This window comes from Tasmannia lanceolata, unplaced genomic scaffold, assembly GCF_043159265.1.
Source record: "Tasmannia lanceolata isolate RefF3 unplaced genomic scaffold, GAP_Taslan_0.1 ptg000012l, whole genome shotgun sequence".
Classification (NCBI taxonomy): domain Eukaryota; kingdom Viridiplantae; phylum Streptophyta; class Magnoliopsida; order Canellales; family Winteraceae; genus Tasmannia; species Tasmannia lanceolata.
The window spans coordinates 8,432,780-8,454,694 of record NW_027518689.1 but is presented as its reverse complement, the minus strand read 5'-3'; the positions used below and the strand labels follow the sequence as shown (position 1 = coordinate 8,454,694).

The window sequence follows — 21,915 nt, the reverse complement described above, 5'->3', positions numbered from 1 at the left end:
GGGCTCCCCCTGATCACTAAGAGGCTGTCCAGCCAGGATTGCCAACCTCTGCTTACCAAAATTCGGCGTAGATTGGGCATGTGGAATAACAAAAAGCTTTCCAAGGCTGGGAGAATCGAACTGATCAAATCTGTCCTCAACTCCTTCCAGATATATTGGTCTGCCGCCTACAACATTCCCATGGAAATTTTGCTCGAGATTGAGAAAATATTTCAGAACTTCCTTTGGGGGGGAACTGACCATCAGAAAAAGTACCATCCAATTGCTTGGGAATCGGTATGTAGACCTAAAACAGAAGGTGGTGTGGGCGTTCGCAGAGTAGTTGACATCAACAAAGCCTCCCATATGAAACTGCTCTGGCACATTGTTGAAAACAGGAGATCCCTATGGGTTCGATGGTTTAAAGTCAAATATTTAAAGAAAAGTAACTTCTGGAATAGACCAATGCTGTCCAATCCGCCCTGGGGGATGAGAAGTATATTTAACTGCAGAGACTTGGCAAAGCCTCATCTGTGCTACTGTGTGGGAAAAGGCAGAGACATAGACTTCTGGACCGAACCTTGGCATCCGGATGGGCTCGTCAAAACTCTAACATCTGAAGGAGAGCTTTTCTGCATAACAAAGAAGATATCTATCGAAAGAATGAAACAGGATGGAAGTTGGGATCACATAACTCAGCAGCCTCATTTGCCCCAACTCAATAAGATTATGAGAACAGGGCTCTACTCCATCAACGATGCTGACAGAATCATATGGAAGGACAACCCAAATGGGAAGTTTTCCCTCAGGTCAGCTTGGAATCAAAGTAGAATTAGATGCGCTGAGGTTCCTTGGTTCAAGACGGTCTGGAATAAAGGCCATATCCCTAGGCACAGCTTCATTACCTGGCAAGCAATGAAAAACAGGCTAAGTATGCGGGATAGGCTATTCTTCCTAAGCTCAAACAGAGATATAAAGTGTCTCCTCTGTAAAGCTGAGCCTGATTCTGTGAATCATCTTTTTTTCCACTGCTCCTACTCGGCCTGGATTTGGAGGTCCATTCTTTGGAGATGTGGGTACAGGAGAAAACCGCTTCAGACCCTCCTATAGGAAGAAATGTGGATTCGGGAAAAATGTAAAGGAGATGGCCAGGCCACTTCGATTATGAGGATTAGCTTCTGTGTAGTGGTGTACAAGATCTGGAGAGAAAGAAACAGCCGCCTGCATGGTAAATCACCTTGCCACAAAAACAGTATCCTCCAATGCAGTATCAGGGCTGTCCACTCTAGACTCGCTTATCTTCAACTTGGAGACGTCGAGAACAGGAAAAATGTTGACACTGCTGCAAATTTTGGATTACCAAGTTTTCAAGTCTTCGATGCTGAATTCTGCTCATGGTCCAGGCCGGAGCAAAGATTCATAAAGGTAAATACAGATGCAGCAGTTCAGAATGGGAAGGGTGGAATTGGAGGTTTACTTCGTAATTCAGCTGGGGAGGTAAAAGTCATGTTTTCTATTCGGTTGGGCTGTGAAGAGATCCATCTTCTGGAAATGAAAGCAATCCTTCATGGAATCAGGCTAGCTCTCATGGGGGGGCACGATTCCATCTGGATCGAATCTGACTCTTTGACTGCTGTGAATGTGATCTCAAAGAAGTGGGAGTGTCCTTGGAAAGCTATTCCAATCATAGAAGAAATTCGAGACGCTCTCTTACAATTTCAGAGCTGGAAATTGACCCACATTTGGAGAGAAGCGAACGGAGCCGCGGACTTTTTGTCTAAGCCGGACTGCTGTTGCGAGGGGCCCGTCATCTCGCCTTCTATTCTCCCCCCAAAACTTAGGGATATTTTGGCGCTGGATGCAGCTGGCCATATGTACCCTCGCTTGTAAGGTTAGTTTAATGTCCCAAAGATACGTGTTGGAGGCCAGTGTTGTGTTTAGCTGCTGGTGTTGTGGTGAGATCTGTAGCCCCCCTTGTGACTTATTTCAGCAGGCCTCTTTGATTTTCTTTTTGGCTAGGTGCCTTTGCTGCCCTTGTGGCCCCCCTCTGTAATCCTTGTCATTGGTTTTAATATATCTGGTCGGGGTCTGCCTAACCCCAGCTTACCAATAAAAAAAAATCCTAAGATTTAATACCCTCTCATCCTAATCTTAAAACTTGGCAAAAAACTCCTTGACACCATCTCTAGGGTTTCTTATGTCCAAAAGATGGATGTTTTATAAAGTTTCTAAAATAAGAAGCTTTCTAGTTTTTCAATCTCCATCCTTCATCAGCTAAATCTAAGATTCAATACCCTCTGATTCTCAACCCAAAACGTGGCTAGAAGTTGGTTGACATCATCTCTAGGGTTTCAATACCATAAAAGATGGTCATTCATCAACTAAATCTAAGTTTCAATACCATCTCATCCTCACCTCAAAACATGGCTAAAAGCTCCTTGACCCCATCTCTAGGGTCTCCTATAGCTAAAAATTGATGTTTTGAATATTTTCTAAGATAAGAAACTTTCTATTTTTTCAATCTACTTACTTTATCAACTAAATCTAAGATTCAATACCATCTCGTCCTGATCTCAAAACTTGGCAAAATGCTTATTAACACTATCTCGAGGATTTTCCACGTCCAAAAGATTGATTTTTTATAATGTTTATAAAATAATAAACTTTATATTTCTTCAATCTCCATCCTTAATCAGCTAAATCTAAGATTCGATACCCTCTGATTCTCAACCCAAAACGTGGCTAGAAGTTGGTTGACATCATCTCTAGGGTTTCGTTACCATAAAAGGTGGTCCTTCATCAACTAAATCCGAGTTTCAATACCATCTCATCCTCACCTCAAAACATGGCTAAAAGCTCCTTGATCCCATCTCTAGCGTCTCCTATGGCTAAAAAATGATGTTTTGAAAAGTTTCTAAGATAAGAAACTTTCTATTTTTTCAATCTTCTTACTTTATCAACTAAATCTAAGATTCAATACCATCTCGTCCTGATCTCAAAACTTGGCAAAGAGCTTATTAACACTATCTCGAGGATTTCCCACGTCTAAAAGTTGGATGTTTTGTAAAGTTTCTAAAATAGTAAACTTTCTATTTCTTCAATCTCCATCCTTCATCAACTAAATCTAAGATTCAATACCATCTAATCCTCATCTCAAAATGTTGTTAAAATCTCTTTGACACCATCTCTAGGGTCTACTAAGTATAAAAGTTTGATGTTTTATAAAGTTTCTAAAATAGGAAACTTTTTTTTCTTTCAATCTCCATCATTCAGCAACTAAATCTAAGATTCAGTACCCTCTCATTCTCATCTCAAAACTTTGCTAAAAGCTCCTTGACACCATCTCTCGAGTTTCCAACGTCTCAAAGACGGATGTTTTATAAAGTTTAAAAAATAAAAAACTTTCTATTTTTTCAATCACCATCTTTCATCAGCTAAATCTAAGATTCAATACCATCTCATCATCAATCCAAAACTTAGCTAAAAGCTCATTGACACCATCTCTAGGGTCAGCTATGTCTAAACGATGGATGTTATATAAACTTTCTATTTTTTCAATCTCCATCCTTTATCAACAAAATCCAAGATCTAATACCATCACATCCTCATCTCAAAACATGACTGAAAGCTACTTAACACCATCTCTAAGATTTCCTATGTCCAAAAGATGGATATTTTATAAAGTTTCTAAAACAAGAAACTTACTACTTTTTCAATCTCCATCTTCCATCAACTAAATCTAAGATTTAAAACCATCTCAACATCATCCCAAAACTTGGCTAAAAGCTCTTTGACACCATCTCCAGGGTCTCTTATGTCTAGAAGATGGATGTTTTAGAGTTTCTAAAATAAGAAACTTTCTATTTTTTAATTCAATATCATCTATCAACTAAATCTAAGATTCAGTACCATCTCATCCTCTTCTGCAAACTTGACTAAAAGCTTCTTTACACCACATCTAGGGTTTTCTATGTCTAAAAGATGGATGTTTTATAAATTTTCAAAAATAAGAAACTTCGTAATTTTTCAATCTCCATCCTTCATCAACTAAATCTATGATTCAATACCACCTAATCCTCATCTCAAAACTTAGCTAAAAGCACTTCGACACCATATCTAGGGTTTACAAAAAGTAAAAGATAGATATTTATAAAGTTTCTAAAATAAGAAACTTTTTATTTCTTCAATCTCTATCCATTAGCAACTACATCTAAGATTCAATACCCTCTCACCCTAATCTTAAAACGTGGCAAAAAACTCCTTGACACCATCTGTAGGGTTTCTTATGTCCAAAAGATGGATGTTTTATAAAGTTTCTAAAATAAGAAGCTTTCTATTTTTTCAATCTCCATCCTTCATCAGCTAAATCTAAGACTCAACACCCTCTGATTCTCAACCCAAACCGTGGCTAGAAGTTGTTTGACATCATCTCTAGGGTTTCAATAACATAAAAGGTGGTCCTTCATCAATTAAATCTAAGTTTCAATACCGTCTCATCCTCACCTCAAAACATGGCAAAAAGCTCCTTGACCCCATCTCTAGGGTCTCCTAAGGCTAAAAATTGATGTTTTGAAAAGTTTCTAAGATAAGAAACTTTTAATTTTTTCAGTCTTCTTACTTTATCAACTAAATGTAAGATTCAATACCATCTCTTCATGATCTCAAAACTTGGCAAAAAGCTTATTAACACTATCTCGAGGATTTCCCATGTCTAAAAGATGGATGTTTTATAAAGTTCCTAAAATAATAAACTTTCTATTTCTTCAATCTCCATCCTTAATCAACTAAATCTAAGATTCAATACCATCTAATCCTCATCTCAAAATGTTGCTAAAAGCTCTTCGACACCATCTCTAGGGTTTACTAATTATAAAAGTTTAATGTTTTATAAAGTTTCTAAAATAGAAAACTTTTTTTTCTTTCAATCTCCATCATTCAGCAACTAAATCTAAGATTCAGTACTCTCTCATTGTCATCTCAAAACTTTGATAAAAGCTCCTTGACACCATCTCTCGAGTTTCCAATGTCTCAAAGATGGATGTTTTATAAAGTTTCTAAAATAAGAAACTTTCTATTTTTTCAATCTCCATCTTTCATCAGCTAAATCTAAGATTCAATACCATCTCATCATCAATCCAAAACTTGGCTAAACGCTCATTGACACCATCTCTAGGGTCAGCTATGCTAAACGAAGGATGTTATATAAACTTTCTATTTTTTCAATCTCCATCCTTTATTAACAAAATCCAAGATCCAATACCATCGCATCGTCATCTCAAAACTTGACTGAAAGCTCGTTAACACCATCTCTAGGATTTCCTATGTCTAAAAGATGGATATTTTATAAAGATTCTAAAACAAGAAACTTTCTATTTTTTCAATCTCCATCTTCCATCAACTAAATCTAAGATTTAAAACCATGTCATCATCATCCCAAAACATGGCTAAAAGCTCTTTGACACCATCTCCAGGGTCTCTTATGTCTAGAAGATGGATGTTTTAGAGTTTCTAAAATATGAAACGTTCTATTTTTTAATTCAATATCCTCTATCCACTAAATCTAAGATTCAATACCATCTCATCCTCTTCTACAAACTTGGCAAAAAGCTTATTAACACTATCTCGAGGATTTCCCTCGTCTAAAAGATGGATGGTTTATAAAGTTTCTAAAATAATAAACTTTCTATTTCTTCAATCTCCATCCTTCCTCAACTAAATCTAAGATTCAATACCCTCTAATCCTCATCTCAAAATGTTGCTAAAAGCTTTTTGACACCATCTCTAGGGTTTACTAAGTATAAAAGTTTGATGTTTTATAAAGTTTCTAAAATAGGAAACTTTTTTTTTCCTTCAATCTTCATCATTCAGCAACTAAATGTAAGATTCAGTACCCTCTCATTGTCATCTCAAAACTTTGCTAAAAGCTCTTTGACACCATCTCTCGAGTTTCAAATGTCTCAAAGCTGGATGTTTTATAAAGTTTCTAAAATAAGAAACTTTCTATTTTTTCAATCTCCATCCTTCATCAGCTAAATCTAAGATTCAATACCATCTCATCATCAATCCAAAACTTGGCTAAAAGCTCATTGACACCATCTCTAAGGTCAGCTATGACTAAACGATGGATGTTATATAAACTTTCTATTTTTTCAATCTCCATCAAAGATCAACAAAATCCAAGATCCAATACCATCACATCCTCATCTCAAAACTTTACTGAAAGCTCCTTAACGCCATCTTTAGGATTTCCTATGTCTAAAAGATGGATATTTTTTAGAGTTTCTAAAACAAGAAACTTTCTACTTTTTAAATCTCTATCTTCCATCAACTAAATCTATGATTTAAAACCATCTCATCGTCATCCCAAAACTTGGCTAAAAGCTCTTTGACACCATCTCCAGGGTTTCTTATGTCTAACAGATGGATGTTTTAGAGTTTCTAAAATAAGAAACTTTCTATTTTTTAATTCAATATCCTCTATCAACTAAATCTAAGATTCAATAACATCTCATCCTCTTCTACAAACTTGGCTAAAAGCTTCTTTACACCACATCTAGGATTTTCTATGTCTAAAAGATGGATGTTTTATAAAGTTTCTAAAATAAGAAACTTTGTAATTTTTCAATCTCCATCCTTAATCAACTAAATCTATGATTCAATACCACCTAATCCTCATCTCAAAACTTAGCTAAAAGCACTTCGACTCCAGATCTAGGGTTTACAAAAAGTAAAAGATTGATATTTATAGAGTTTGTAAAATAAGAAATTTTTATTTCTTCAATCTCTATCCTTCAGCAACTAAATCTAAGATTCAATACCCTCTCATCCTAATCTTAAAACTTGGCAAAAAACTCTTTGACACCATCTCTAGGGTTTCTTATGTCCAAAAGATGGATGTTTTATAAAGTTTCTAAAATACGAAGCTTTCTATTTTTTCAATCTCCATCCCTCATCAGCTAAATCTTAGATTCAATACCCTCTGATTTTCAACCCAAAACGTGGCTAGAAGTTGGTTGACATCATCTCTAGGGTTTTATAGACACCCTATTTTGACCGAACCCTAAACCCTTGTTTTTTGTTAAAAATCATTTAAATAGGTGAATATGATGTCCCAAAATCAGTCCTAGCATAGGTCAGGGTCCCATTTAGGTCCCTCTAAAATTTCAGAAAAATCCGTCGCGATTTGCATAGCAAACGAGAGGGGTAGGTAGTGTTGTGTGAATTTAGAGTTGCAGAAGGGGTGTGGATTATCCTGACCAGGAGGTGGCCTGGTGGGAATAAAACAAGGGTAATTTGTTGCAGGAAGGTGTCTTGGGGCAGCTAATAGAGCTCGAATTTTTTTTCTTAATTTTCATTTAGCTTTTTTTCTATGGGCCACCCTATTCAAAACCAAACCAAATCAAATACACAAGTGGAAGGTTGTCTGTCCAACTTATGGGGGGTAAAATTTATGCAAATTCCTATATAGAGTGTTGGCTTCTTTTAGAAGCTACATCATTTTCTTTTTTGAGGGCAAACCGTAGCAGAGCGTGAAATTGAGAGAAAGAGAGAGGTTTTTAGAAATCCTAACCCTCGTTCCTTCTTCTTCGGTAATTTCGTCGGATTCCGGGCAAAACACCCGCTAGTTTTTCTCTCACGAGCTACCTGTGTCTCTTTCTTTGCAAGATCTTTCCTTTCTATAGCTGATTTTGTGGTCTTGTTCTCTGGATCTATCATTTAAACTTTGAAACCCTAACTGAAATCATTTTCTCTTTTGTGCTTTCTTCTCCGGCAAGCTCACCTGAGCTCCGGCCGAACTCCGGCTATCTTTTCTTTCTCAAGATACCTTGTTTTACTATCTTTGCAAAATTTGTAGGATTCCGACCAAGATCCAACCAGATTTTCTCAGCCTCTTTGTTTCTCCTCACTTCAAGCTTTAGAATTTCATCATCTTCAACCCTAACTCTAGTGTCTCCATCTAGCTTTCAAATCTAAGTGACTTTCATCCATCTTCTTGAGATCAAAACAATTCTTTGTAGTATATTCCTTTAGATCTGTCATTAAAAAAAGAAGGGGAAAATTCAAGTTCAAAGTTTCAGAAATCTGCAATTTCAAAAGGAAAAGAAAAAAAATTGAAGTGCAATTTTCGAGGGAAGCAAAGCTCTGAGAAAGAGAAAGTACAAAGTAGCTCAAACGCATCTCAAGTAATGATTTATCTCATTTTGTTTCAGAGTAAATCATTTTTCTGTTCTTGTGTATCTAGTTTTTTTTTTTTATCTTTTGAGTATCCTGTGAGGTTCTTGATGTTAGAATGACTCATTTAATTTATGATTTTTGAATCGTTTACATGATTAATTGTGATCAAATGATCTGCTCGATTGTTGATATTTGAAAGATTTCCGTGATCTCTTATGCTAAAATAACCTAGTTGATCTCCTGTTACTCTAGGTTGGTTATATGGATGGACTTTTAAAGAAATGCTTATATTGTGTGCATATAGCTGAAAGCATTTTTCAATTTAGCAATTTTTTTTATGGATATGTTCAGTTGAAAGCATTTTTCGGTTCAGCTATATTTTGAGTGGGCTTAATTCAAAACATGTTTCAACTCGAGAGTACTAGAACAAGTGTAGCAGTCCTCATTTTGTTTGCGGAACATGATAAAACATATAGCAGCTCCCATTATGTTTTCTAAAAAATGATAAAAACTATAGTAGTCCCCACTTTGTTTTCTGAATATAATAAAGCCCATAACAGCTCGTGGCCCTTTACAATGGCAGCCCCACCTTGTTTTGGCATGCGTAGTCCCACATTGTTTTAACATGTGCTGCCCCACCTTGTTGTAACAAGTTTAGCCCCTGTTTCAGCCCATTACTTGAATCAGCTCCTGTTTTGGTCCCTGCCGAATCAGCCCCTGTTTCAGCCCATTATTTGAATTAGCCCATGTTTTGGTCCCTGTTGAGTCAGCCCCTGTTTCGGTCCCTGCTGAATCAGTCCCTATGTTACTCCCTGTTGAATCAGCCCCTGTTTTGGCATAAATTCATTCCATGTTTCAATCCCAATTTTGGTACAAATTCAAGCCATAAGTCAGCCCTTATTTTGGCATAATTCTGCCCATGGTTTAGCTTGACTTTTATGCACATTTTGAGCCCACAATTCAGCCCTGTTTTACACACAATTCAGTCGATGTTGCTGCCCTTGTTTCGCATACAATTCAGTCAATGTTGCTGCCCTTGTTTCGCGCACAATTTAGTCCATGTTGCTGTCCCAGTTTTGAACAAGATTCAGCCCCTGTTGTTGCACAAGTTCAGTTCAAAATTCAGCTCCCTGTTTTGCACATTTATCCCACGATTCCGTCACAGATTTTTACACATTTCAGCCAATGGTTTAGTCATAGTTTCGGCACTATTCAGACCCTGTTTTGCCTAAGTCGGGCCCATAGTTCAGTCATGATCCAATCCAAAGGACAATTCACTCTCTTGTTGTTTAGCCCATGTTCTCTGCTATGGAATCAGCCCAGTTACTTGTAATTCAGCCTATGAAATTAGCTTCTGTTTAGCACAAAATTCAGTTCATAGAGATTGTATAAGTACATCATGTACAAGTAAAAGTATCAATAAATCTATGTACAGGTGTGTCAATACAGTGAATGTATGTGGATGTGTACTTGTTTGCAGGCATGTAAGTGTGAGCTTGTGACTATGTGTTTGAATGAGAAAGTATGTGAGAAGATATATATGCGCATGTCTATAAATAGATGTATGTGTCTCTGAATGTGTATGTGTATGTGTTCTCCTAGGTATAGTGATCCTTAGTTCTGAATTTTCTATTTTTCGACCTCAAATGCTCAAAATATAAAAAAAAAACAAACATTTCAATCTTATAGATCTCGTCGAGCCGGTCAGTTCGACATATGGCAGCCCAAATTTGGCCAAAAGACGAGAGAGTTAAGCTCGTTTAAAGTTTTAAGTCCATAACGCTGTTTTTCTAAGTTTTTTTTGGAAATTATCGTGTCGAGTAACTTTTAGGCTGCTTCTAGCCGGAATTGTTTGAAACTATCAACTAGAAAATTGTTCGTTATAATACTTTCCAAAACTGTCTTCTTGAGGAAATATTTCCACAAAGGCTTTTTAATATGTCAAAAATGACTTGCAAGCTTCAGTTTTTCTGAAAAAAGTGTCATTTCTGTAACAGCAGCTTGTTGGCCATTTTTAGGCTATTCCAGGTCTGTTTCGTCCAAAGCCATACAAAGAAAAAATGTTCTTCACAAGATTTTTTATTACTTTTTCCTTTAGCGAATTTTTCCAGAAGCGATGTTTTGAGTGTCAAAACTGAGCCCGAACTTTCAGTTAAAACACTAATATGTCTTTTAATGGCGATGGATCAGAAGAGGCTATTTTCCAGCCACTTCTGGCCAGATCCAAACAAAGTGGTCAACTGAGAGAATGTTTCTTATGCTGAGATCTACAATTTTGATTGTAGATTTTTTGATGGTTTTGATGTTTGAGGGGTCCAAAAGTCAATGTAAAGTTGCATTTTTTACACTATATGTCATAATTGTGCTATTTCTTGAAAATCATGGACAACTTGAGCTCTATTCAATTTTAATGATTGTTTTGGATGTTTTGAGCTTGGTAGCAAGTTTTAAATCATATATTGAATCATTTCCATGAATTTTTTGGCATTTTTGACCAGTTTTTGTGAAAATTTCATGTTGGGTGAAAATTTCACCTTTTCTTTTATTTTTAAATTGTTTTGAGCCTATATTGATTCTAATGCTTGTATTGGGATATGATAAGCATGCTAGCAAGTCACAAATCATATATTGATAATTTTTTATGATTTAATTTGTATTTTAGAGCCTTACTTGTGAAAATTACATGTTGTGTAGAGTGCTTTCAATGATTTATTTTTTTTTTGGCTAAATGAATGGAACCCGTGCTACATGTCAACCTAGACATCTAAACTTCTAGAATCACTTCTAAATCATGTCTAGATTTTCTAAATTCCATTGAGTCTCATTTTTAGGGGACACACTTTGTCTCATTATGATGTTTTCCTCTTTTTAGGAGACATGCTCTGTCTCAATAGAAGAGTTTTCTTTTTAAGAGACCCCCTTGGTCTCATCAGAGGGTTAACCCATAGGAGACATGCCCAGTCTCATTTACACCCCCTCATAGAGTGTTAGATGTGTTTTGACTTACTTGTATCCCCTTTTTAGTATTGATTTGTTCAGGAGTCTATTTCGTAGACTGTTGGTTTGTCCTATAGCTTAAGAGTTAGTCCTTTAGAGTCGTTGTTTTCTTCTTTGTTATTAGAGCTTTGCTTATTTGGGATCTTAGATCATTTTCAATGTTCTTGAGATGTTTGTTTACTTGTTTGTGGATTGTTACATCTTGTTTTGAGATACTAGTTTGTTGGTTTGGGGTTTCCCCTTTACCCTAAGGGTTTTACCCTAGGGTGTTGTATTGTGTGTTCCCTTTGGCCTTTGACCCAAAGGGTGAAAGTGTTTGAAATTTTAAAATCCATAAACATTGAAATCATTTAGAATCGAGGAGCATTGGAAAAGTTTTAAATTCCAAAAATATTAGAAATTTGAAACTAAAAAAACATTTGAAAACTTTAAAAATATCAAAAACATTAAAAAACCTTAAATTAGTTAAAGTGTTGAGTTTTATAGCGTATTAGGAGAGTTCGTTTCGAACTACATTGGCTTAATCCTCTTCTACGAGGTACGCAGTGCAGCTTGGGATTCACATTCCAAGTCAGCCAAATTTTGTAAAATAAATCATTCAAACCTTTTAAAAATAGAAAAATCTTTTACACAACATGTTTTTGAAAAGTTTTTCCTCTAGAGTTAGGAGTTTCTCCTAGATAGAGAGTTTTAGAGTTAGGAGTTTCTTTTGATAGGTTGTTTGGTTGTTTGTTTGTTGTGTGTTTGTTTTAGAGTTAGGAGTTTGTCCTAGCTAGGAGCGCCTCCGTACGGTCAGTTGGCGATTCACATCACCGACTGATGACTAGGTCTTGGATACGTTAGTGATCCCATTGTTTTCCTTAGGACGTACAGCCTAGTTATACATAGGTTGTAGGAACCACCTGCATTAGCTTAGGGCTAACATGCATTTATTTAGGGCATATAGGGTGTCCTAAAATCTACAATTCATTTAAATCTAAATGATCATTCAAGAAGCTTTAAGAACTAGTCCGGTCTTTTAGGTCGAGTATATGATAGAGGTTTAGGTGTCCTAGGCATCCTAGCTTAGAATATGTGCGAAGAACTACGTTGCCTTGATTCTCGTGGAGGCGGGGATACGTAGGCTTCTTTGGATGAATATCAGATCATCTAAAGACTCGGGCTGAAACATTAGAGTCTTAGGTTTTGTTTATAGTACTTTAGGGTTTGTGTTTGCATTTTGTTGATGATTTTAGCGTAAGATCATGGTAGCGTGTGTGCATTTCCTTACGTACTTAGCTGTAACATTTACCTGTTTATGTGTTTTACCTAATTGTTTAGTTATAGTTCTTACCTGCTTAGCCGTAGTTCTCGCATGTTTAGCTGTAATTCTCTATCTTTATTAGGTTACTGATTATTATCCTTTACTATCATCTACTGATGTTTGCTCATTGCGCAGGTTTATTTTCTTAGCTGTAACACTTTACGGTATTTCTGCATTTTCTGTCTGTCATTTACTGCTTTCTAGATGGGATGTGTTAGGATTTTATATTAGGCGCTATGTATTCGCCCCATTGTAGATAGGCGCTATGTGCACGCCGTAGGTTTTTATTACTGCAATTGCTATCTGTCATTTACTGCTTTCTAGATGGGATGTGTTAGGATTTTATATTAGGCGCTATGTATTCGCCCCATTGTAGATAGGCGCTATGTGCACGCTGTAGGTTTTTATTACTGCAATTGCTATCTGTCATTTACTGCTTTCTAGATGGGATGTGTTAGGATTTTATATTAGGCGCTATGTATTCGCCCCATTGTAGATAGGCGCTATATGCACGCCGTAGGTTTTTATTACTGCAATTGCTATCTGTCATTTACTGCTTTCTAGATGAGATGTGTTAGGATTTTATATTAGGCGCTATGTATTTGCCCCATTGTAGATAGGCGCTATGTGCACGCCATAGGTTTTATTTCATTCTTCTATTATATTTGCCTGGCATTTTTGTTTGTTCCTTATTTCATTTACTATTCATGATCAACTGCTAATTTTAGATTTCCTTTCCTATACAGACCTATACCTTTAGCTGTAGCTTGCATGTGTATGTCCACCAGAATTTAGACACCCATTAGGCATGTCACTCGTAACCTAGCTTTGCTTAGGTGACACCATCTTTTATTTCATTTTTTGTATGCTTATTTCTTTATCCTCAGGAAATGCATGCTTAAGTAGACGATTCCTGAGAATTGTTCCTATTTCATATGATTTTCGCCCGAAACTCTTTGAGGTTAATAATAAATGGCATAAGAGACCAAGTGCTTGCACTCGGACGAATTTGGGGTGCTCTCAGACCTTCTCCATTCGTAATCAGGCACAAACCCATATATATTTCTGGTTATTCATGGTATACAGAGCCTATTTTGTTTTTAAGGATCCATGGCCGTATACCATGGATGGCGACTCTGAGTTTGTTTAGGTACGTTTCGAATCCGAATTTGTTCCCTAATCAAAAGGTATCTCTTTTATATCGCCACTCATGCAATGCAATGAGGGTGGCATCCGTTTGAGAGTTCCTTGGTAGAGCTCTCCTTTCACGTGGATGATCCTAGAGGCCGCTGAGGGCTCGTCCCCCACCTCTCTCTCGGGTCCGGGTCCACAGGTTTTAATACCATAAAAGGTGGTCCTTCATCAACTAAATCTAAGTTTCAATACCATCTCATCCTCACCTCAAAACATGGCTAAAAGCTCCTTGACCCCATCTCTAGGGTCTCCTATGGCTAAAAAATGATGTTTTGAAAATTGCTAAGATAAGAAACTTTCTATTTTTTCAATCTTCTTACTTTATCAACTAAATCTAAGATTCAATACCATCTCGTCCTGATCTCAAAACTTGGCAAAAAGCTTATTAATACTATCTCGAGGATTTCCCACGTCTAAAAGTTGGATGTTTTGTAAAGTTTCTAAAATAGTAAACTTTCTATTTCTTCAATCTCCATCCTTCATCAACTAAATCTAAGATTCAATACCATCTAATCATCATTTCAAAATGTTGCTAAAAGCTCTTTGACACCATCTTTAGGGTTTACTAAGTATAAAAGTTTGATGTTTTATAAAGTTTCTAAAATAGAAAACTTTTTTTTCTTTCAATCTCCATCATTCAGCAACTAAATCTAAGATTCAGTACCCTCTCATTCTCATCTCAAAACTTTGCTAAAAGCTCCTTGACATCATCTCTCGAGTTTCCAATGTCTCAAGATTGATGTTTTACAAAGTTTCTAAAATAAGAAACTTTCTATTTTTTCAATCTCCATCCTTCATCAGCTAAATCTAAGATTAAATACCATCTCATCATCAATCCAAAACTTGGCTAAAAGCTCTTTGACACCATCTCCAGGGTCTCTTATGTCTAGAAGATTGATGTTTTAGAGTTTCTAAAAAAGAAACATCTATTTTTTAATTCAATATCCTCTATCAAATAAATCTAAGATACAATACCATCTCATCTTCTTCTACAAACTTGGCTGAAAGCTTCTTTACACCACATCTACGGTTTTCTATGTCTAAAAGATGGATGTTTTATAAAGTTTCAAAATAAGAAACTTTGTAATTTTTCAATCTCCATCCTTCATCAACTAAATCTAAGATTCAATACCATCTAATCCTCATCTCAAAATGTTGCTAAAAGCTCTTTGACACAATCTCTAGGGTTTACTAAGTATAAAAGTTTGATGTTTTATAAAGTTTCTAAAATAAGAAACTTTTTTTTCCTTCAATCTCCATCATTCAGCAAATAAATCTAAGTTTCAGTACCCTCTCATTCTCATCTCAAAACTTTGCTAAAAGCTCCTTGACACCAACTCTCGAGTTTCCAATGTCTCAAAGATGGATGTTTTATAAAGTTTCTAAAATAAGAAACTTTTTATTTTTTCAATCTCCGTCCTTCATCATCTAAATCTAAGATTAAATACCATCTCATCATCAATCCAAAACTTGGCTAAAAGCTCATTGACTCCATCTCTAGGGTCAGCTATGTCCAAACGATGGATGTTATATAAACTTTCTATTTTTTCAATCTCCATCCTTTATCAACAAAATCCAAGATCCAATACCATCACATCCTCATATCAAAACTTGACTGAAAGCTCCTTAACACCATCTCTAGGATTTCCTATGTCTAAAAGATGGATATTTTATAAAGTTTCAAAAATAAGAAACTTTTTAATTTTTCAATCTCCATCTTCCATCAACTAAATCTAAGATTTAAAACCATCTCATCATCATCCTAAAACTTGGCTAAAAGCTCTTTGACACCATCTCAAGGGTCTCTTACGTCTAGAAGATGGATGTTTTAGAGTTTCTAAAATAAGAAACTTTCTATTTTTTAATTCAATATCCTCTATCAACTAAATCTAAGACTCAATACCATCTCATCCTCTTCTACAAACTTGGCTAAAAGCTTATTTACACTACATCTAGGATTTTCTATGTCTAAACGATGGATGTTTTATAAAGTTTCTAGAATAAGAAACTTTGTAATTTTTCAATCTCCATCCTTCATCAACTAAATCTATGATTCAATATCACCTAATCCTCATCTCAAAACTTAGCTAAAAGCACTTCGACACCATATCTAAGGTTTATAAAAAGTAAAAGATTGATATTTATAAAGTTTCTAAAATAAGAAAGTTTTTATTTCATCAATCTCTATCCTTCAGCAACTAAATCTAAGATTCAATACCCTCTCATCCTAATCTTAAAACTTGGAAAAAAACTTCTTAACACCATCTCTAGGAAATCTTATGTCGAAAAGACGGATGTTTTATAAAGTTTCTAGAATAAGAACCTTTGCATTTTTCAATCTCCATCCTTCATCAGCTAAATCTAAGATTCAATACCCTCTGATTCTCAACCCAAAACGTGGCTAGAAGTTGGTTGACATCATCTCTGGGGTTTCAATACCATAAAAGGTGGTCCTTCATCAACTAAATCTAAGTTTCAATACCATCTCATCCTCACCTCAAAACATGGTTAAAAGCTTATTCACCCCATCTCTAGGGCCTCCTATGGCTAAAAAATGATGTTTTGAAAAGTTTCTAAAATAAGAAGCTTTCTATTTTTTCAATCTTCTTACTTTATCACCTAAATCTAAGATTTAATACGATCTCGTCCTGATCTCAAAACTTTGCAAAAAGCTTATTAACACTATCTCGAGGATTTCCCACGTCTAAAAGATGAATGTTTTATAAAGTTTCTAAAATAGTAAACTTTCTATTTCTTCAATCTCCATCCTTCATCAACTAAATCTAAGATTCAATACCATCAAATCCCAATCTCAAAATGTTGCTAAAAGCTCTTTGACACCATCTCTAGGGTTTACTAAGTATAAAAGTTTGATGATTTATAAAGTTTTTAAAATAGGAAACTTTTTTTTCTTTCAATCTCCATCAATCAGCAACTAAATCTAAGCTTCAGTACCCTCTCATTCTCATTTCGAAACTTTGCTAAAGCTCCTTGTCACAATCTCTCGAGTTTCCAATGTCTCAAAGATGGATGTTTTATAAAGTTTCTAAAATAAGAAACTTTCTTTTTTTTCAATCTCCATCCTTCATCAGCAAAATCTAAGATTCAATACCATCTCATCATCAATTCAAAACTTGGCTAAAAGCTCATTGACACCATCCCTAGGGTCAGCTATGTCTAAACGATTGATGTTATATAAACTTTCTATTTTTTCAATCTCCATCCTTTATCAACAAAATACAAGTTCCAATAACATTGCATCCTCATCTCAAAACTTGACTGAAAGCTCTTTAACACAATCTCTAGGATTTCCTATGTCTAAAAGATGGATATTTTATAAAGTTTCTAAAACAAGAAACTTTCTATTTTTTCAATCTCCATCTTCCATCAACTAAATCTAAGATTTAAAACCAACATCATCATCCCAAAACTTGGCTAAAAGCACTTTGACACCATCTCCAACGTCTCTATTGTCTAGAAGATGAATGTTTTAGAGTTTCTAAAATAAGAAACTTTCTATTTTTTAATTCAATATCCTCTAACAACTAAATGTAAGATTCAATACCATCTCATCCTCTTCTACAAACTTTGCTAAAAGCTTCTTTACACCACATCTAGGGTTTTCTATGTCTAAAAGATGGATGTTTTATAAAGTTTCTAAACTAAGAAACTTTGTAATTTTTCAATCTCCATCCTTCATCAACTAAATCTATGATTCAATCCCACCTAATCCTCATCTCAAAACTTAGCTAAAAGCACTTCGACACCATATCTAGGGTTTACAAAAAGTAAAAGATTGATATTTATAAAGTTTCTAAAATATGAAACTTTTTATTTCTTCAATCTCTATCCTTCAACAACTAAATCTAAGATTCAATACCCTCTCATCCTAATATTAAAACTTGGCAAAAAACTCCTTCACACCATCTCTAGGGTTTCTTATGTCTCAAAGATAGATGTTTTATAAAGTTTCTAGAATAAGAAGCTTTCTATTTTTTCAATCTCCATCCTTCATCAGCTAAATCTAAGATTCAATACCCTTTGATTCTCAACCCAAAACGTGGCTAGAAGTTGGTTGACATCATCTCTTGGGTTTCAAAACCATAAAAGGTGGTCCTTCATCAACTAAATCTAAGTTTCAATACCATCTCATCCTCACCTAAAAACATGGCTAAAAGCTCCTTGACCCCATCTCTAGGGTCTCCTATGGCTAAAAATTGATGTCTTGAAAAGTTTCTAAAATAAAAAACTTTCTATTTTTTCAATCTTCTTACTTTATCAACTAAATCTAAGATTCAATACCATCTCGTTCTGATCTCAAAACTTGGCAAAAAACTTATTAACACTATCTCGAGGATTTCCCACGTCTAAAAGATGGAAGTTTTATAAAGTTTGTAAAATAATAAACTTTCTATTTCTACAATCTCCATCCTTCATCAACTAAATCTAAGATTCAATACCATCGAATCCTCATATCAAAATGTTGGTAAAAGCTCTTTGACACCATCTCTAGGTTTTACTAAGTATAAAAGTTTGATATTTTATAAAGTTTCTAAAATAGGAAACTTTTTTTTCCTTCAATCTCCATCATTCAGCTACTAAATCTAAGATTCAGTACCCTCTCATTCTCATCTCAAAACTTTGCTAAAGCTTCTTGACACAATCTCTCGAGTTTCCAATGTCTCAAAGATGGATGTTTTATAAAGTTTCTAAAATAAGAATCTTTCTATTTTTTCAATCTCCATCCTTCATCAGCTAAATCTAAGATTCAATACCATCTCATCATCAATCCAAAACTTAGCTAAAAGCTCATTGACACCAACTCTAGGGTCAGCTATGTCTAAACGATGGATCTTATATAAACTTTCAATTTTTTCAATCTCCATCATTTATCAACAAAACCCAAGATCCAATACCAACTCATCCTCATCTCAAAACTTGACTGAAAGGTCTTTAACACCATCTCTAGGATTTTCTACGTCTAAAAGATGGATATTTTATAAAGTTTCTAAAACAAGAAACGTTTTACTTTTTCAATCTGCATCTTCCATCAACTAAATCTAAGATTTAAAACTATCTCATTATCATCCCAAAACTTGGCTAAAAGCTCTTTGACACCATCTCCAGGGTCTCTTATGTGTAGAAGATGGATGTTTTAAAGTTTCTAAAATAAAAAACTTTCTATTTTTTAATTCAATATCCTCTATCAACTAAATCTAAGATTCAATACCATCTCATCCTCTTCTACAAACTTGGCTAAAAGCTTCTTTACACCACATTTAGGGTTTTCTATGTCTAAAAGATTGATGTTTTATAGAGTTTATAAAATAAGAAATTTGTAATTTTTCAATCTCCATCCTTCATCAACTAAATTTATAATTCAATATCATCAAATCCTCATCTCAAAACTTATCTAAAAGCACTTCGACACCATATCTAGGGTTCACAAAAAATAAAAGATTGATATTTATACAGTTTCTAAAATAAGAAACTTTTTATTTCTTCAATCTCTATGCTTCAACAACTAAATCTAAGATTCAATACCCTCTCATCCTAATCTTAAAACTTGGCAAAAAAATCCTTGACACCATATCTAGGGTTTCTTATGTCTAAAAGATTGATGTTTAATAAAGTTTCTAGAATAAGAAGCTTTCTATTTTTTCAATCTCCATCCTTCATCAGCTAAATCTAAGATTCAATACCCTCTAATTCTCAACCCAAAACGTGGCTAGAAGTTGGTTGACATTATCTCTAAGGTTTCAATACCATAAATGGGGTCCTTCATCAACTAAATCTAAGTTTCAATACCATCTCATCCTCACCTCAAAACATGGTAATAGCTCCTTCACCTCATCTCTAGGGTCTCCTATGGCTAAAAATTGATGTTTTGAAAAGTTTCTAACAGAAGAAAGTTTCTACTTTTTCAATCTTCTTACTTTGTCAACTAAATCTAAGATTCAATACCATCTCGTCCTGATCTCAAAACTTGGCAAAAAGCTTATTAACACTATCTCGAGGATTTCCCACGTCTAAAAGATGAATGTTTTATAAAGTTTCTAAAATAATAAACTTTATATTTCTTCAATCTCCATCCTTCATCAACTAAATCTAAGATTCAATACCATCTAATCCCCATCTCAAAATGTTGGTAAAAGCTCTTTGACACCATCTCTAGTGTTTACAAAGTGTAAAAGTTTGATGTTTTATAAAGTTTCTAAAATAGGAAACTTTTTTTTCTATCAATCTCCATCATTCAGCAACTAAATCTAAGACTCAGTACCCTCTCATTCTCATCTCAAAACTTTGTTAAAAGCTCGTTGACACCATCTCTCGAGTTTCCAATGTCTCAAAGATTGATGTTTTATAAAGTTTCTAAAATAAGAAACTTTCTATTTTTTCAATCTCCATCCTTCATCAGCTAAATCAAAGATTCAATAGCATCTCAACATCAATCCAAAAGTTGGCTAAAAGCTCATTGACACCATCTCTAGGGTCAGCTATGTCTGAACGATGGATGTTATATAAGCTTTCTATATTTTCAATCTCCATCCTTTATCAACATAATCCAAGATCAAATATCATCACATCCTCATCTCAAAACTTGACTGAAAGCTCCTTAACACCATCTCTATGATTTCCTACGTCTAAAAGATGGATATTTTATAAATTTTCTAAAAGAAGAAACTTTCTGCTTTTTCAATCTCCATCTTCCATCAACTAAATCTAAGATTTAAAACCATCTCATCATCATCCCAAAACTTGGCTAAAAGCTCTTTGACACAATCTCTAGGGTCTCTTATGTCTAGAAGATGGATGTTTTAGAGTTTCTAAAATAAGAAACTTTCTATTTTTTAATTCAATATCCTCTATCAACTAAGATTCAATACCATCTCATCCTCTTCTACAAACTTGGCTAAAAGCTTCTTTACACCACATCTAGGGTTTTCTATGTCTAAAAGATGGATGTTTTACAAAGTTTCTTACAATTTCCATCCTTCATCAACTAGATCTATGATTCAATACCACCTAATCCTCATCTCAAAACTTAGCTAAAAGCACTTCGACACCATATCTAGGGTTTACAAGAAGTAAAAGATTGATATTTATAAAGTTTCTAAAATAAGAAACTTTTTATTTCTTCAATCTCTATCCTTCAGCAACTAAATCTAAGATTCAATACCCTCTCATCCTAATCTTAAAACTTGCCAAAAAACTCCTTGACACTATCTCTAGGGTTTCTTATGTCTAAAAGATGGATGTTTTATAAAGTTTCTAAAATAAGAAGCTTTCTATTTTTTCAATCTCCATCCTTCATCAGCTAAATCTAAGATTCAATACGCTCTGATTCCCAACCCAAAACGTGGCTAGAAGTTGGTTGACATCATCCCTAGGGTTTCAATACCATAAAAGGTGGTCCTTTACCAACTGAATCTATATTTCAATACCATCTCATCCTCACCTCAAAACATGGCTAAAAGCTCCTTGACCCCATCTCTAGGGTCTCCTATGGCTAAAAATTGATGTTTTGAAAAGTTTCTAAGATAAGAAACTTTCTATTTTTTCAATCTTCTTGCTTGATCAACTAAATCTAAGATTCAATACCATCTTGTCCTGATCTTTAAACATGGCAAAAAGCTTATTAACACTATCTCGAGGATTTCCCACGTCTAAAAGATAGATGTTTTATAAAGTTTCTAAAATAATAAACTTTCTATTTCTTGAATATCCATCCTTCATCAACTAAAACTAAGATTCAATACCATCTAATCCTTATCTCAAAATGCTGCTAAAAGCTCTTTGACACCATCTCTAGGGTAACTAAGAATAAAAGTTTGATGTTTTGTAAAGTTTCTAAAATAGGAAACTTTTTTTTCTTTCAATCTCCATCATTAAGCAACTAAATCTAAGATTCAGTACCCTCTCATTCTCATCTCAAAACTTTGCTAAAGCTCCTTGACACAATCTCTCGAGTTTCCAATGTCTCAAAGATGGATGTTTTATAAAGTTTCTAAAATAAGAATCTTTCTATTTTTTCAATCTCCATCCTTCATCAGCTAAATCTAAGATTCAATATCATCTCATCAACAATCCAAAACTTGGCTAAAAGCTCATTGACACCATCTCTAGGGTCAGCTATGTCTAAACGATTGATGTTATATAAACTTTCTATTTTTTCAATCTCCATCCTTTATTAACAAAATCCAAGATCCAATAACATCACATCCTCATCTCAAAACTTGACTGAAAGCTCTTTAACACAATCTCTA

At 34.7% G+C, this 21,915-nt stretch overlaps 1 protein-coding gene across 1 annotated transcript; it reads left to right on the top strand.

Annotated features, from left to right (window-relative positions):
• The first annotated feature begins 1,095 nt into the window (after positions 1 to 1,095).
• On the top strand, positions 1,096 to 1,869 carry LOC143888521 (uncharacterized). The gene has a single exon (XM_077392976.1). It carries the CDS (start codon positions 1,096 to 1,098, stop codon positions 1,867 to 1,869), a length of 774 nt encoding a protein of 257 aa, XP_077249091.1.
• The last annotated feature ends 20,046 nt before the right edge of the window (positions 1,870 to 21,915 follow it).

Bases quoted from the DNA above. Each gene is read 5' to 3' on its own strand.
- LOC143888521 (XM_077392976.1), top strand. From the start codon at position 1,096: ATGTGGATTCGGGAAAAATGTAAAGGAGATGGCCAGGCCACTTCGATT.